At 38.7% G+C, this 18,398-nt stretch overlaps 1 protein-coding gene across 1 annotated transcript; it reads left to right on the forward strand.

Moving 5' to 3' along the window:
- The first annotated feature begins 12,714 nt into the window (after positions 1-12,714).
- LOC127420115 (aquaporin-3-like) lies at positions 12,715-18,398 on the forward strand. The gene is made up of 6 exons (XM_051662119.1): positions 12,715-13,148; positions 16,395-16,521; positions 16,655-16,792; positions 16,893-17,017; positions 17,169-17,386; positions 17,523-18,398. Exons 1-6 carry the CDS (start codon positions 13,041-13,043, stop codon positions 17,704-17,706), a joined length of 900 nt encoding a protein of 299 aa, XP_051518079.1. The 5' UTR covers positions 12,715-13,040; the 3' UTR covers positions 17,707-18,398.

Below are 18,398 nucleotides of genomic sequence, written 5' to 3' on the forward strand. Positions count from 1 at the left end.
TTGTCTGTTCAATCACTAAAATCGATCACTTAAAAGAGCTTTACTTAAAAAGGAGGTGATGAGTGAGGAGACCAAACAAGGTATAAAAAAAGGATAAGTTGAATTTGTCATGTAGTGTCTGGGATAAATGTGTAAAAACATTTTGTTCTTACAGTAACTGCTATTGCTGGCTTCAGGCTTATTGTGTTTCACTAAGCTGGAAGCAGACTGTACAATATGTTCTTACTCAAATCTATTGTTGTTCACTAAGTTATCATGGACAGCAGCTCTTCTGAACAACAGCCCAGACAGCAGTGCACAGCTTGTTACTGCACAAATTTGGATGAGGTAATTAGAAAATTTGTCTTAACACTCACCACCAGAGTATTTGCACAAGACTCACTTTATAACATGTCATGTGTCAATATTGTAATCAGTGTTTGCTGTATTGTAAGGTAGAAATAACTAATCATCAAATAGAGAGGTATCGAGAGCAAAAGTTTTTTGTTGTTGTTACTGATTTCCTTGCATGCCAATTGGCTGGTTGTTAGTGTCTCGTTTCAGTCTTTTGTAACCAACCCAGACACAATCAATCATCATATTTTTTGTTCATAATTCAGGTGGGAATGTTGACGTCTTCATAATGTACCTATGACTTTAGATGATGAATCATCCTGTGTTAAGAAGCCTATTTACAGAAAATAGTAACTTTAAGTAGAACAGTTGAGTTTTCACATGATTTCACAATTTTTAACAGACAAGACAATACAAACAGTTCTTATGATCTGTGAGTCATAGAGGTTCTTTTGCCTGCAAACAGTGAACAATTTCATATATTGTATTTCATTTCATATAGTTACTTTCATGGGAGAGATGGCGTGGTTATTTGTAAACAAGAAAGTCAAAACAGGACAAATAAATGCATGTTACCTTATTATTCAGTTATTAATTTGAGTTTCAGCAGATATATGTCAATCGAATATGATTTCTGCTTACATAATTTTTCAACACACAGATGTGGTAGCTCTGTTCCATGTTTGGTTGGTGACCACAGCACAGTTTTCTTTAGAAGGCGAAAACATCATCAAGGTGAAAAACACTTTCAGAATACCTGACGGGCTGTGTTCTCTAGGTTGTTTGTTTCTGCAAAATCAGTGAGTATGTCAATACGCCCATTCTTCCTCATAGTGATGTGTTTACAGTTATTGTTTTAATGTTGAGTATTTATTTATTTATTATTATTACTATTTTACAGGCTACAATTGATGTGATATTTAGCCCTGTTTTAAGGTGCAACAATTGTATCCATTCTCTTGTAACTTGTAACTGACATTGTCATCAGCCATTACCTCCCACACTCAATTCAGATGATTCTTATTATTCTGTTACAGCCACATCTGTCTTGTCTGGCTATATTACAGTTTCAGTGTTTTCAAATGAAGTTTGTGAACTTGTTCAAGCCTGTCGCTGTCACAAACCTTCCCCCTAAACAGTAAACATCTTTTCCCAAACTCACCCATCCATCCTCTATGTACAAAAGTCAATGGCACCATAATTGGATAAGGCATTATGAACATTAGAAGCATTATGAAAAATTCAAAATATCAAAGAGATACCTTGTTATTCCACCCTAGTTACTTTTAAGGGGCTCTTGTATTAAACTGTATTGTATTAAAGTTTTAGTACATGTTGGCTATATTTGCGTTTATGCATTTGGCAGATGCTTTTATGCAAAGCCATGTGTAAGTGCATTCAAGGTATGCATTTAACCTGTTTGCATCTTTCCTGGGAATCAACCCCATGATCTTGACATTACTAGCACGATACTCTACCAATTGACCTTATTCAGAGTAGTTTCAACCATATAGAATTTTTGATGGGAATAAAAAAAGGCTATGATGGATAAAAAGGGGGGATGGATGTACGTCATGCCGGGGGCTCCCTGGCCTGAAGTAAAGGAGGGCGGGGCCGGGTCGTAATGCTGCACACCCGGCCCCTAATCATCAATGTTGTTAAGCCAGTTCTCGCCTCCTCCTTTCCCTTTTATCTCGTTACCCTGATGAATAATTAATTTTTTTGTTGATTTTCTCCCCATTTTCTCCCCAATTTGTAATGTCCAATTCCCAATGCGCTCTAAGTCCTTGTGGTGGTGTAATGACTCGCCTCAATCTGGGTGGCAAAGGACGAATCTCAGTTGCCCCTGCGTCTTGAGACCGTCAATCCGTGCATCTTATCACATGGCTTATTGAGCGCGTTACCTTGGAGACATAGCGCGTGTGGAGGCTTCATGCTATTCTCCGTGGCTTTCACATACAACTCACCATGTGCCCCACCGAGAATTAACCACATTATAGTGACCACGAGGCAGTTACCCCGTGTGACTCTACTCTCCCTAGCAATCGGGCCAATTTGGTTGCTTAGGAGACCTGGCTGGAGTCACTCAGCACGCCCTGGATTTGAACTCGCGACTCCAGTTGTGGTAGTCAGCATCTTTACACGCTTAGCTACCCAGGCTCCCAGCTGATTAATCATTAAAAAAACATCTTTCCCAAACATTTCAGTTTACAAAAAACTACAGAAAACAAAAAATGAGATGTGATCTAGGACCTTTATATGGCTTTATACAGCGCATGCCATTGTACAGACTGTAAGTCTATCCCTCACAACCTCATTTTCATTCCCATCAAAAATTAAATATGGCGCTACTCTGACTAAGGTTTATTGAGCTACAGGAACACCGTGACCAGCCAAGGCCAACATAATTAAATTAAAAACGTCCACTGACTGTGTGTTACAGACATTGGTAATGACCGTTATTGCTAAATCAGCATTTGACATCTTAAACTCCAGGATTTATTACTTTTAGTCTTTGAAGGAATTGGCAAAGGAAGCAGAGAAAGGGAGTTTCTGGCTCTGGTTAAGAAGGAAGGACAAAAAGTGGGGGTTCAGAAGTAGGAAACTGAGGAATAGGGAACCTGGGTGATATGTGGTGAGGGCTTGTGCTGAGGTAGTATGCCATATGGAACCAGTGGCACTGAGTTACAGAGAGATACGGCGCCAGTAGGGCACTGAGTACGCATCTCGGTGCCAGTCGGCCAACAGGCTGGCGCATATGGTCGTGTCGAGGTATTGACATACAGAAATCTGGTTGCAAGTAATTTGTAAAGGAAGGATATCTGGATGGGAAGGCAAGGATGAGAGGTAGTAGAGGGCAGCCGGTGTTCAGCTGCGTAGCAGGGAGATGTCCCTGACTGCTGCCCCACCATCCAGGAGATGTTCCAGGATTAATGAGGCAAAACATTGAAGATAGGTGGCTCCCTGCTGATGACCCCACAGCTGGGCTGAAGGCACTGGTGGAGGTGCGGCAGGCAATAATGTCTGGCAGGTTATTACAGCAACCTGTGCATCTGTTTAGTTTTTGTTTAGGCTAATCAAGTGGCTGAGATCTAATGATAAGGATGCATGAAGCAGACTAGATGAGGACCTGTGCTCCTACTTGGAGAATACCCTTACTGCAAGGGTGGAGGCCAAGCTTAATATGTTTAACGATATTGTGTATGAAGAATGCATAGGTAGATTTGGTGAAATAGTAGTAAGGAAGAGTGGTCCCAGGGTGATGGATCAGAGAGAGAAGGAGATGGCCAGTAGTGGAATTTGACATTGATCTGCCTAAGCTGAGTGAGGTGAGGCAGGTGGCATTAAAAGCCAGGGCAACTTCAGCCCCAGGCCCGAAAGGGATACCAGTGTGGCGAAGGGCAATGGCCATCTTCATACCCAAAGAGCAGGATCCACCAACATTAGCCAGTTTAGGAGCATTGCTCTATTGAATGTGGAGGAAAAGCTTTTCTTTTCTGTGGTAGCAAGGAGGATGTGTGATTACCTTCTGAAGGATGGATACATAGACACAAGCTGCCAGAAGGCAGGCGCACCAGGTTTTCTTGGGTGCGTGGAACATGCGTCAGTAATATGGGAGCTGATCCAGTCTGCCAAGAGAGATAAGATAGACATCCACGTAGTCTGGCTGGACTTAGCAAATGCCTATGGATCAGTTCCACAACAGCTTGTTAGCTATGCACTGGAGTTTTTCCATGTACCAGAGTGCATTAGGGGCTTGGTAGACAGCTACTATGGGGACCTGAAGATATGTCATGCAACACAGGACTACACAACGCAATGGCAGCAACTGGAAAAAGGAATAACGATGGGATGTTCAATCTCTCCTATCCTGTTCACGGCTACATTCGAGATCATCCTAATTGGTGCAAGACAAATGGTCCGAGGAATGCGTGCACAATCTAGGGTTAGATTGCTAGTTCTGCACAGATATATGGATGATTTCTCAAGCATCCTCCAGACTGCTGCATGTACAAACCGGCTTTTGAAAAGACTAGAAAAGCTATTGGCATAGGCCAGAATGATGATTAAGCCAACAAAATCACATAGCCTTTCTATTAGAAAGGGGGTGAGGGATGATCAGATTTTTTTTGAGGTGGAGGGGTAAAGAATCCTGGTTGTGGCAGAGCAGCCTATTTGAAGTTTAAGGAGAGAATACACAGCAGATCTTTCAGACAAACACATGGCAGAGTTGGTCCTGAAGCAACTGAAAGAGGGCCTGGATAAGATAGACAATTGTCATCTCGCAGGCGAATTCAAGGTTTGGTGTTACCAATTTACACTCTGCCATCACCTGATGTGGTTGCTAAAAATGTGTGAGATTTCTGCAGTGGCAGTGGCAAGGATGGACACCAAACTGTGGTCAGCAGCCTCCCGAAAACAGAGGAAAGCGATGGTAGTTATGGAAGTAACTAGGACGGAAGAGGAAAGGTATAAGGTTAGGGCAGTCAGCCAGCAGCAGCAAGGGTGCTGGACCATATGGGAGGGGACATCTCATAGAGTGTTAGGATGGGCTGACCTGTGGATGGTACCCTAGGCCAGGTTAAGTTTTCTAATAAGATCCACCTATGATATCCTACCAAGCCCTGGGAATTTGCCTCTGTAGTATGACAAAGAGGAGAATTGCCTCCTCTGTGAAGCCCCAAGAGCAAACTTGCAGCACATATTGGTTGGGTGCAAGACTGCCCTGGCACAAGGATGGTACAGGTGGCAGCATGATCAGGTCCTGCGGAAGCTGGTAGAGATCCTAAAGGTGCATAGAGGTAAGGCAAACAAAGACAACCATGCTCAACATGAGTGTTGATTTTGATAAAAAGGGAGGTACCGCTCAAGGCACAGCATGGAGGGAAGCCAGATCAATCTTGGCACCTGGAAGGGATTGGTCAATGGTGGTCAACCTTGGCCAGCAGCTAAAATTTCCTGGTGAGGTTGTCATTATCTCCTTGAGGCTGGATGTAGTGTTGTGGTCGACTTCAGCTAGGAAAATAGTAGTGATTGAGCTTACTGTTCCATGGGAAGAGGGTCTGGAGACAGCCTATGAGAGGAAGAAGCTAAAATATGCTGATCTGGCCGCAGAGTGCGGAGAAAATGGATGGAGGACTACCACCTACCCTCTGGAGGTTGGGTGCCAAGGATTTATGGGAACATCAATGCAGCACCTATTTAGAGACATTGGCATTGTAGGAGCAGCTTTAAAAAAGTATTTAAAGGAATTGACAGAGGAAGCTGAGAAAGGGAGATTCTGGCTGTGGTTAAGAAGGAAGGACAAAAAGTGGGAGGTTCAGAAGTAGGAAACTGAGGAATAGGGAACCTGGGTGATATGTGGTGAGGGCTTGTGCTGAGATAATATGCCATACGGAACCAGTGGCACTGAGTTACCAAGAGATATGGTGTCAGTGCCAGTAGGGCACTGAGTACACATCTTGGTGTCAGTAGGCCAATGGGCTGGCGCGTATGGTCATGTCGAGGTATTATGACATATAGAGCCCTGGTTGCAAGTAATTTGTGAAGGAAGGATGTCTGGATGGGAAGGCAAGGATGAGAGGCATTGGAGGGTATCCGGTATCCAGCTGCGGGGGGTGGTAGGGAGACGTCCCTGACCAGTGCCCCACCACCAGGAGATGTTCCGGGATTAATGGGGCAAAACATTGGTGGAGGTGCAGCAGGCATTAATGAGCTTACCTTTATGATCTCTACCAGGTCATTAAAGCAACCTGTGCAGCCAGATTTCTGTTTAGTTATGAATTCTCAGACCTTGTTCTGCAACAATATGTCTTCCATTATTGTTTTTTTTTAAACTCAAAGTAGTAGGTTAAAGGCTGATTGCAACAGGTTATGCAATCGCTTTCATACAAGGTGTTTTGACATTTGCTTTAGTGGTGGAGTTACTCATTTTGTCAGGGAAAACATTTAGTCATAGTGTTTTCGTGCAATCTTGATCTAGTGCTCTTGGAATGCGGTTTCCCCCAGCTGGACAAGACTCCACTTGCACTTGCATGGACTTGCAAAAAGAAACTACATAGGTTATAGAAACTTATTTCATTTACTGTGCATATATTGTGTAATTCAATGACCACTATTCACAGATGCTATAGTAACTGAACTGGAAGATGAGGCACAATCAATAAAATTTGAAATTGATGTACAGTACCAAATCCCTAAACAATGTATGCAAAATTGCTGTCACGTTTTATTTATTTTTCTCAGTTTGAAAATTAAACTACCCTTTTTGCTTTCACATTCAAATAGCTAACAGCTTTGAGTGTTCATTCTCAAATCAAAGCTGGTCAGCATGCTGGACAACATACTGTATGTTGTGTTTTCTGAATGCTGGTCCACATCATGGGATGCTGGTAAGCTTTTTGACCAGCTTTACTACCAAGACTACCTTGCTTAACCAGCTTCAAAAGCTAACTTGTGCTGGTGAACAACATGGCTATCCTGGTGCACCAGCTAGACCAGCACTAACCAGAATGAACCAGCCTAGACCAGCATGGAAATAACACGCTGGTTAAGATTCACCAGGGACGAATAATAATATGGGCTTAATATAGGCTACTAGACTGCTTCTGCTATATACTGCATTTTAACTTAAAGATATAGTTTACCTAAAAATGAAAATGTTGTCATCATTTACTCACCTTTATGTTGTTTCAAACCCTTATGAATTCCGTGAAACACAAAAGGATATATTTGCCTCAGTCACCATTCACTTTTATAGCATCTTTTTTTTCTTCCATGCAATGAAAGTGAATTGGGACTGAGACTAATATTCTGCCTAACATCTTTTGTTTCACAATGAAAGAAAGAAAGTCATATAATAGAGTTTGGAATGATATGAAGGTGAGTAAGGGTGCTTTCAGACTAGCACATTTGGTGCGCACCCATGTTCGAATGACGTCAAAGTTCAGTTCATTTGGATGATGTGAACCAAGGTTATTATAGTTAACTGAAACTGAAACTAAAACTGAAAAGAAATTCCAAAAAAATAAACAAAAAAATGAACTTAAAATTGAAACTATCATGCATTGCTTCAAAACTAACTAAAATGATTTTTTTTTTTTTTAAACTTTGCATGTTACAAAATCGTTTCTTTAAACGTCTCCATCTGTTGCATCGCAAACATGCCATCTATGGTCCATGATTTTCATGTGCCCACATTTGGTTATGTGCTAAATGTTTCAGGTTACATGGATTAGTTTGTTTAAACACATCATCCAGTGCTGTTCAAAAAATAAAGGGATACATACACTCATCGACCACTTTATTAGGAACAAATGTACACTTACTTATTCATGCAATTATCTAATCAGCCAATCGTGTGATAACAGTGCAATGCATAAAAGCATGCAGATACAGGCCAGGAGCTTTTATACATGATGTTTGGTGCCAGACAGGCTGGTTTGAGTATTCCTGTAACTGCTGATCTCCTGGGATTTTCAAACACAACAGTCTCTAGCGTTTACTCCAAATGGTGCCAAAAACAAAAACCATCCAGTGAGTGGCAGTTCTGTGGACGGAAACGCCTTGTTGATCTATACAATTGCAGTGAGCAGAATAGCATCTCAGAATGCACAACATGTCGAACCTTGAGGCTGTTGGGCTACAACTGCAGAAGACCATGTCGGGTTCCACTTCTGTCAGCCAAGAACAGAAGCTGAGGCTTTCTAAATGTTGATGTGAACATTAACTGAAGGTCCTGACCCGTAGATGAATGATTTTATGCATTGCACTGCTGCCACACGATTGGTTGATTAGATAATCGCATGAATAAGTAGGTGTTCAGGTGTACCTAATAAAGTGGTCGGTGAGTGTATCTCCACATTTGTTAATCCTTCTTGGTTGTTTTTACCATGTTGTATGTCAGCCTAGCTATACGCTATGTAGACCTTTCTGCAAGGTATATCTGAAAAGGTGGTCTGTACAGTACATGTGAACTCTGGTATGGTTCACTGCTGATATGAATGCAATCATACCAAATCACGGAAGTGAACCGCTTGTGATGAAGTATAATTTGCATCTTTGCAGGTTCCCGATTGTAATTATTATGGTATAATGCATTTCTCAAACAGTACCTGCTTGTGGTCAAATCAATAAAAAAAACAGCTGCTGCTTGCACTAACATGATGACACAATCGGACCGTGGTTCGTACCCAAATAATATAATGTGAACAGAGACCAGCGGGGCAAGGGGAGGGGGGAGGAAATGAACTCTGGTTCGGTCCAAGCAATCGAACCAAGTGTGAAAGCACCCTAAAGGATTACAGAATGTAAATTGGGTGAACTATCCCTTTTTTGAACGTGGGTAGCAGTGTTGTAGTCAAGACCAGCTCATCCGAATCCAAGTCCAGTCTGAGACCAGAGTAGGTAGAGTTCAAGTCAAGACCGAGACCAGAAGAGGGCAGAGTACGAGTCAAGATCAAGACCGGAGAGGGCCGAGTCCGAGTTGAGAACGAGACCAGTAAAGGATGAGTCTAAGACAAGAGTCGGATGAGCTGGTCTCGTATTAAATCATTTAAAGAACTATAGGTGCATATATATATATATATATATATATATATATGCACCTATAGTCGACTTGACTCGGGGTTAAATCCGAGTCCACATTGTTCAAGTCAAGACCGAGTCAAATTGCTCACGAGTCCATGACAAGACCAAGACCATGAAAATATGTTCAGCCTCGAGTACTAAAACACTGGTGGGTAGACCACGTAAATGTGTTGCAATTGTGTTTCTAACAAAAAAAAAATTCTAGTCATTATCAGTTTTTCTTTCCATGGCCTCTTTCTGTAATGATTGAGATCCAGTCATCTCTCAGACTTTGAAGGCAAACAATGTGAGAGCTGCATGAACAATTTTTACACAGGGGGAAAATTGATACCTTGGTCCATAGTTCATGGAGAGCCAGGCCTTAAAACCCTTGACTCTGCTTTGTACTTGAAATGTGTTTGTAAAGCTTTCTGATCTCTGTTTGTGCATCACTTCTGTTTTCAATGCGCATATCAACACTTAAGATGTCAGAGCTGTTCATGATGCTTTCAAATGAGGTGTCTGGCTCCAGTAGCACTTCAAATAGGTAGTGCTGTACTTCAAACTAGACTGCATAGATTTTGTGGTCATAGTGCACAGTACTTGATGCAGTTTTGTCACACTTTTGGAGCATGTGGTTTACCATACATGGCTCAGATCTAGGTTTATTGTCATCTGATACAATAGGTTAAGCTGCAAAGTGAGAAGAAAGAGAATGCAGAGTCTCCAGAAACACTGAATTCAATCTGCTTTGCATTGGTGTTCTAATCAACTTGTTGGTGATTATTTTGCGCTAATGACCGTCTGACTGCTCGTTATCCCACTCATTACACAACTGCTTGCCAAATAAAAAAATGAAGGACTTTAGCGTATGTCTAAACTTAAATAAGCCTAAATGCGCTTCCAAACGCACAGATAAGGTGCAGTTTACCCTAGCTGTGTACAAGCCTTACGGTCTGAATGTATTCACCGCTGTATATAAGCCACAGAATACAAAGAACACGTATCTGCTGTAAAGAGCGTTCATGTCGAGTTGCACGGTTATTGGCCATCTGTCCTGGAAAACTAACATTCCATTCCCAAAATGTCCCGGAATTTGAAAATGTTCCTGACGCGTTCACCCATATGAACTTGCTGTTTATGTGCACAGTACTCAAGAAGACTGATCATCAAATGTGCTCTGCTAAACCTCTCTCTCACATGAATCTTTAGAAAGACAGAAAGTTCATTTGGAAGATTCATGTGTATGAAGCTCGCCAAAACCGTTCTCGTCTCTCCCTCTCATATGCAGGGGTGGTTGTAGAGGTTGTACAGACAATATAACACTTGTTTGTTTACATTATCTCTTAAAATGCTGTCTAATACTTAGTTAAATATATATATTTTAATAAAAATAATACTTCAGTGTAGTTAGGTCATTTTGTTAATAGCTTGTAGTGTAGGAGCAATTTTTTAAAAGGGTAGCTTCAACACAAAATTGCTCAGGGACACTAAGTGAATATTTTAAACTTATACATTATAAAATGATTTATATTATTATTTGAATTAATTATATGCTGTTCATATTTGTTTCCATGGACTATAAGCTTATTTTCAGAATAAAATGCCCTGTCCTTATCCACCAGCGAATAAGCTTTACTTACACTGAACTATCACTTATTGTATTCAGTTACTGTAAGAGACTCAATTATTAGGCTTTAAAAATAACAATATGAACAGGTCACATTTTTTGAGATGAACAGATCTGAATTTGCAGTATTTACTTTTACTTTTTGATACTTAAGTATTTTTAAAACCAGGTACTTTTATTCATAGGCTGATTGACAAAGGTGGGCTAGGACTACCCCATATTTTATTTTATTATTATGCATTCGGTCTCAGAAATTTGGCTCTCTGGTCGCTTCCACCTGAGAGAGCCCCTCCCTGGTTCTGTATTGAACAAGAAGTTCTTGCCCTTATCTCGCCATTGCAAAGCCTTTCTATCAAACTAACCAGAGAAGTTAAGTCACACCCCGGTATCTCGCATTTGCGTGCGGTATGCACAAAAGTGTCCAAAATGTTTAATTCAGACATTTATTTAAATGTTGCTTCAAGCATATGGCTGAACCCCAAATTACCTGGGGGTATTTAATAGGAAGTAGGCCAGCTATTTTACCTTTTTGGAAGACAATCGGGGAGGGTCAGTGGAGAGGGATTTATAGTTTTAAATGTCTGTGATTATTATTATTTTATATATATATATATTTGTTTCTTTGTGTGTGTACTTTAGCTTCGTCCACAGGGATATTTGTTGGGGGTCAGGGTGGGGTTGGCGATTGGGAGGGGAAAGGGAATAATGGGGGTTAAATGTTGATTCTGTACATATATGCAGGGTCGGGGAGTAACGAAATGCATGTAACGGGAATACGTATTTAAAATACAAAATATAAGTAACTGTATTCCACTACAGTTACAATTTAAATCATTGGTAATTAGAATACAGTTACATTCAAAAAGTATTTTGATTACTGAAGAGATTACTTTGCATTTTATTGTCATTTGTTTCATTTGATATTTAGTCCTTTCAGATGGAAAACATTTATACATATAAATGATGCGATCCAAAGTGCATTTGAACAGCGGTGAAACACTTTCTTATGATGTGTTACATTCATACGAGCAGACAGAGAAGTAAATTTGAAGTAAGTTTGGAGCAGAAGAAATAGAAATAAACCTTGTGTAAATTTTCACCTTTATGCTAAGCTAAAATGCTATTTCTAACCATTTTACATGCACGTGTTACCAGGCACGATCATATTTTTTTTTATCAAGAAAATTCACATTGGATCATAATTTCTTTTTTTCTAGTTAGTCCTTTGATATTAGGGCAAAAATCAAATTCTTGATAATAATTTTTTTATTGTTTTCCTGTAAAAATATCTAAAAATCCTTAAAACAAGATCACTTTGATTTGTCTTGTTTTAGAAACAACACTGCATAAGATATTTAAGTTTTTCAGACAATGTATTTTTAACATGTGTATTTTGTGTTACTGTACTGGCAGAGTTTTAATAGTCAAAACAAGTCACAAAATCTACCAGTGCTGAAGAAGTAATCCAAAGTATTTAGAATGCGTTACTGACCTTGAGTAATCTAACAGAATACGTTGCAAATGACATTTTACAGCATGTATTCTGTAATGGAACACATTTCAAAAGTAACCCTCCCAACCCTGTGTATATGTTTTGTTTTTCTGTTTCATTTGTTGGAATAAAAAAAATAAAAAAACAGGTACTTTTTTACTTTTACTTAAGTAGTATTTAAATGGATGGCTTAAGTTTTACTTAAGTATGGAAATTCAATACTTTTTCCACCACTGCTTGTTCCAACTACAGCTCTGTTGCAGAGATTATTTAAGATTCTCTGTCACAATCATCAAAATAAATCTGAAATGGGTTAGGAATTGTTCTACTCCACCGTTCAAATAATTTTTTTTAACCACATTTATGAACTTTATGGACTTGAATGAGTTGGTGAAATTAATAGTTGACTAATTAGATGGTCTTTGTATTATAATTCATTAAATGCTTAATCAGCATCATTTTAGATTATTTTCTTTGAATCATATGCAGTTAAGCAAGTGACCCAACCCATTCCTGAGGCCAGAGCCTTTGTCATGCCTTCTGTGAACTCAAAATGAAACTAGTCTCATACCAATTGCACTTTAGAGATAAGCCTAATCTTCTTCTAAAATTTCACGCTTAAACCCTCTTTTAAACTAAAAGGATTGATATCAGGTTCTAAAGTTTCAGAGGGGTGCAAACATACAAATGTTAGAGAAGGAAGAGAAAAATAGAGGAACCTGTTCTATAATAAAGAGGAACAGCAGAGGAATGCAGTATGAAGAAAGGGGCGTGAGTGTGTATGTGAATAATACAGGGAGGAATTGAGGGAGATAATGTATAGGTGTGCGTGTATGTGTGTTTTTCTGTGCGTGTGAGATAGAGAAGTGTGTAAGGGGCAGGCTTGAGCTTGAAGGGTTGGTCCTGTTCTACCATATCTATAAGAGGAGAATGCTGGCCTTGAAATAAGCATTCTTCTCTGCGGAACATACAAGTTGTTACACACAGTCAAAGGAAGGCATCTGAAATTGCTTGAAGATGGGCAGGCAGAAGGTCATGCTGGATAAGATTGCACAGACTTTACAGATCCGCAACAAGCTACTGCGGCAGGGATTGGCTGAATGCTTAGGAACTCTCATCCTGGTGGTGAGTATTTTTCTTTAATAATGAATGTTTACTCTGTAATTTTAAATCACATATACTGTATGTCAGACATGTTCATGTCTCATATAATCTGTAATCTGCGCAAATAATAGTCAAATAAACCAATAATATGATGCATATTTAGTGGTGTAATTACAGTAGTGCATCCTTTAAACAATGAAACAGGAGAGCATCAGTAGCTGTGGAATAATTGTACACTCTTGCACTTGCTCTCATTCAGAATAATGAAAAAAATATTTTATGTTTACTTTGGCATATTCAAGAACTGGTTCATATGTGCCATAATTTATGAATTTTCAAATCTGTACCATTGTGCACATACTATGGTGTGATCCAATGGTGTGAATGCTTTAACAGCCCTAAAAGCAGGGTTGGGAGGGTTACTTTTGAAATGTATTCCACTACAGATTACAGAATACATGCTGTAAAATGTAATTTGTAACGTATTTCGTAAGATTACTCAAGGTCAGTAACATATTCTAAATACTTTGGATTACTTCTTCAGCACTGGTAGATTTTTTCACTTGTTTTGATTATAAAAACTCTGCCAGTACAGTAAGACAAAACACACATGTTGAAAATACATTCTCTGAAAAACCGAAATATCTTATGCAGTGTTGTTTCTAAAACAAAATAAATCAAATTGATCTTGTTTTAAGGATTTTTAGATATTTTTACAGGAAAACAATACAAAAATTATTATCAAGAATACGATTTTTGCCCTAATACCAAAGGTCTTGATCAAAGAAACTATGATCCAACATGAATATTCTTGATAAAAAAAATATGATCATGCCTGGTAACGTGCTAGAAATAGCATTTTAGCTTAGCATAAAGCTGACAATTTACATTTTAAATAACAATTTATTTCTTCTGCTCCAAACTTACTTCAAATTTACTTCTCTGTCTGCTCGTATGAATGTAACACAACATAAGAAAGTGTTTCACCACTGTTCAAATACACTTTGGATCGCATCATTTATATGTATAAATGTTTTCCATCTGAAAGGACTAAATATCAAATGAAACAAATGACAATAAAATGCAAAGTAATCTCTTCAGTAATCAAAATACTTTTTGAATGTAACTGTATTCTAAATACCAATGATTTAAATTGTAACTGTAGTGGAATACAGTTACTTACATTTTGTATTTTAAATATGTATTCCTGTTACAGGTATTCTGTTACTCCTCAACCCTGCCTAAAAGGAACATTAATAAGTGGTGACGAACCTATTAAAAAAAACTGAACTGTACATTCTTCTTTACATTCTACAGAAATACAGTCATATCTGAAGTATAAATTTGCCCATAGATTTCCTGTGCTTTAAGAAAGTAATTTACAGGTAATAACATCATACGAATGACAGGGAGATAGAATCTCATTCCAGTTCATGAGATACACAGATACCCTTGACACACCCCCATGATAATGAAAGAGCATTGTATGACTTCCTCTCTAATTTGACCCTGATTTTCTCTGAGATAAGCATGTAGCAATGCAGCATACAAGAGGCAAATGCCAAAGCATTTGCTTAAAAAACACTTGTTTCATCATGCATATTATGAAACCACAACCCACATGTGGCATATTAAATTCTCTAATACGCTGATGTTCAATTAATCATTTTAAGGTTCATATCATCATAGCAATTTTCACACCAACAATTTTTACCAGTTATCCTAAAAAACATTTTTTTGGATGATTTCAGATTTGAAATGGATACAACCATATTTAGTGTTAGATATTTTCCCAGGACATGAAGGAAAAAATGCAAATACCATTCCAACAGATACCAACAGATAGACCTGTTATGCACATAACCATGTTTCCACCTCTTGCGATTATACCAGTTGTCTACACAATGATGTCACAATTCTGAAAAGCTGAAGAGACTAACATTGTTTAGATGGAACTAGATGTATGCAAAAAGCATCACATTTGTGACTTTGCGGCCTCACAGATGTAACAATTTTTTTTAGACATCTTGAATGACTGAAACATGGAAACTGTGCAGTTGTAAGTGGTTAAGGGTGCGTGCAAGACAGTCAAAGGAGGGGTATGAAATATCACTCTTGTTAAAGAGCAGAATGACATTAAACTGCCACTATCAAACGCTCACACGGAAAATATGTGATTTTACGAGCACTTCAGTAAAAACAACTCATTAAAGAAGCACACTCATAGTTTGGTTTCAAGGCGTGTGGCCTATGTTATATGAGAGATAATACTTGAATAGAGAGGTCATGTGCTACTGGATCACTCAACAGGTGTGATGTTTGGTGAGCAGTAAAAAGGCATTCAGTGTACTTCAAATAAACTCCATAGAGCTCCACTGAACACACAATCTTTGTCTATGAAGGTCAATGTGCTGATATTGACTTTACCAGCTGACATGTACAGGAACTATCTTGGTAACACAGTGCAAAAACTGAAATCAAATGAATGAGACTATAAACAAGGTAATCATGTTTGGCTGGCATTCCTGAAAATGAAAGGAAATTCTCTTGATGCAAACTCTCTGATGGGTCATGTACAGGCAATTGAATAAAGGTGATGAATTGGCCTGGTGAGTTAAGCCAGGCTTTTTTAGACTCGTGTTAACATTGCTGAGATTTACTCTCATGAAAGATCTTCAATGCATCATGACAATTAAAGGACTTTGCTGTAGTGTGACCCAGCTAATTCTGTATAAAACTGCAGGTATTTAGGAGGGTGCACACTGAGATGACTTTTAAAGTGGAAACTTTGGCTGCAAGTCTGAACAGCAACTTGTTCTCTTTGTCTCTTTGAAATGACTTGTACAGACCCATTTTGAGTGTTTTATGTGAAAATGTACAGCCCAAAGTCCATTGAACACTGGGATGATTTTGTTTTGATGTTGATGATTATTTGCAGTTTTTTATTTTTTAACATAAGGACTAGTCTGAAACTGCATCCTGGTATGTTCTTCGCCTGTTGAAAGTATCCGCTGTGCCTAACAATTTAAATGCTGTGAAATACCCAATCTTAGTTTTATGGTTGCACCATTGTTTATGTTTAAAAAAAAAAATTTCTTTTCCCTGTAAATAACACCAGGACTATTCACAGACATTTTGATCCATACCGAAATACTACAATTGAAACAATTCTCTCTGTTGTTAAAACTAGCTGATGAATACTATTTGTACCAGTTTAAGCACAATGTAAATTTTTTCAAACATGTTTTTGTTACACAAAATTCACAGATGTTTGGCTGTGGTGCAGTGGCCCAAGTTGTACTAAGTGAAGGATCTCATGGTCTCTTTCTCACCGTAAACCTTGCTTTTGGGTTTGCAGCTACCCTTGGAATCTTGGTTTGTGGCCAGGTGTCAGGCAAGCAAACTCTTCTAAAATTGCATCCTAAGCCTTTGTTATGTGTGGGTTTTATAAGAACAGGACTGAGTTTTATGAAAGACCTTTGTGGGTAAATTTATGGGATGAATCAACTTCTTGTTGTTTTCTTTAGGGGGCCATTTAAATCCTGCAGTTACATTTGCTCTCTGCCTCTTGGGAAGAGAAAAATGGAGAAAGTTCCCTGTGTACTTTTTCTTCCAGACACTAGGATCCTTCTTGGGTGCAGCAATTATCTTTGCTGAATACCATGGTAAATGTGATTCAGTAGAATAATTTTTTCCTGTGAAGAAAATTTGTTTTATTATTTGTTTCTTCTATTTGCTATTTTGACACATGTTTTTGTGTTTTAGATGCAATGTATGATTTTGCTGGAGACACAAATGAGTTGCTTGTAGAAGGAGAAAAAGCCACTGCTGGGATTTTTGCTACTTACCCAAGCAAGCATCTCACTATCTTAAATGGATTTTTTGACCAGGTCAGTAATCAGTGATCATTTCCCACCCACACAGAATTAAACGGTCTGTTTTTGATGTTGAGAGGAACTTTAAGAAACACCCCTTTGCATGTGAAAAAAAAAACAGAGAATAGAATTGTCATACAACATATTAATATGACCATCTTCACAGGTGATAGGCACAACGTCTTTGATTGTCTGCATCCTGGCCATTGTGGACCCGTATAACAACCCGATCCCCCAAGGTCTTGAGGCATTCACTGTGGGGTTCAGTGTGCTGGTCATTGGCCTCTCCATGGGTTTCAATTCTGGTTATGCAGTCAACCCAGCAAGAGATTTTGGACCTCGCCTTTTCACCGCCATTGCAGGCTGGGGCGGGGAAGTCTTTACGTAAGTCTATATATTCAAATCCACTAGCATTAACGAATTGGGTACATCATGTACCAATCTGCAGCGCTTTTGAGTCTCAAGAGCCGAATGGAAAAGTCTTCAAACTTAGGAGTGTTTCTCTTTTGATTTTCAACAGTGCCAGGGAATGTTGGTTTTTGGTCCCCATCTTTGCCCCCTTCCTGGGATCCATAATTGGTGTGATTTTGTACCAGCTGATGGTAGGTTGGCATGTGGAGGGAGAAGCACGCGACAAGAGGAACAAAGCTATGGAAGAGTCTATCAAGCTCAATGACGTCACTAGCAAGGATGGATCTGCATGATCTCCATCAACCCTCCCCACCACAAACCTACAGAAGCAATCTGTTTATGAGTCTCTGGGTTAATTACTGTAGATATCATATCGCAGAAGACTTCCCTCCATTTCAAAAGGGGATTCTGATAGTTATGCAGCCAATCAAAAGGACTTAAGCTGCACATCTTTAGATTTCAAACCTTTCTCAATTGTTCTATCAGACATATTTGTTTGTTTTAGCATTTTTCTTGGTTGTTTCTTCATACATCCTCCAGATTCCTCCATTAAAGGAAAAAAGGTCTTTCTTCAGCAACACGAATTATATTAATTCACTTTTTTGAGAAGTTACAAAGATTTAGTGTAGTATATAAACATATTTACAGTATTTGTGCTCTTTTTTATATGAAAGTAATTGGATTTTTATGTTAAGGAAGGTTAGAATTTCTACAAAAAAAAAAGAAAATACAAAATAGAATATTTTTTTTCTGTAAATACTTTGTACGTCATCTTTTTTTTAAATCTGATTTTCTCTCAAAGTTAACATGCATGCATTTCAAGCAACAAGTTACCATAGATAGTGGTAACTTCATGACTTTTCCTGATGATTTTATGTCTTCCACTCATATATCTGCTTCATAACCATTTTAATTTTGTACCTGTGATCTGAATGTTTTGAAGAAATAGATTTATATTCTAATAAAGTTTTTCTAAGAATTGTCA

The sequence above is a fragment of the Myxocyprinus asiaticus genome, chromosome 3 (assembly GCF_019703515.2).
Source record: "Myxocyprinus asiaticus isolate MX2 ecotype Aquarium Trade chromosome 3, UBuf_Myxa_2, whole genome shotgun sequence".
Lineage (NCBI taxonomy): Eukaryota > Metazoa > Chordata > Actinopteri > Cypriniformes > Catostomidae > Myxocyprinus > Myxocyprinus asiaticus.

Excerpts from the sequence above, each read along its gene's own strand:
- LOC127420115 (XM_051662119.1), top strand. The coding sequence starts at position 13,041 with ATGGGCAGGCAGAAGGTCATGCTGGATAAGATTGCACAGACTTTACAG. Across the intron at positions 16,522-16,654 it reads GGTTTGTGGCCAGGTGTCAG|GGGGCCATTTAAATCCTGCA; the intron begins GCAAGCAAACTC and ends TGTTTTCTTTAG. Across the intron at positions 17,387-17,522 it reads TGGGGCGGGGAAGTCTTTAC|TGCCAGGGAATGTTGGTTTT; the intron begins GTAAGTCTATAT and ends GATTTTCAACAG.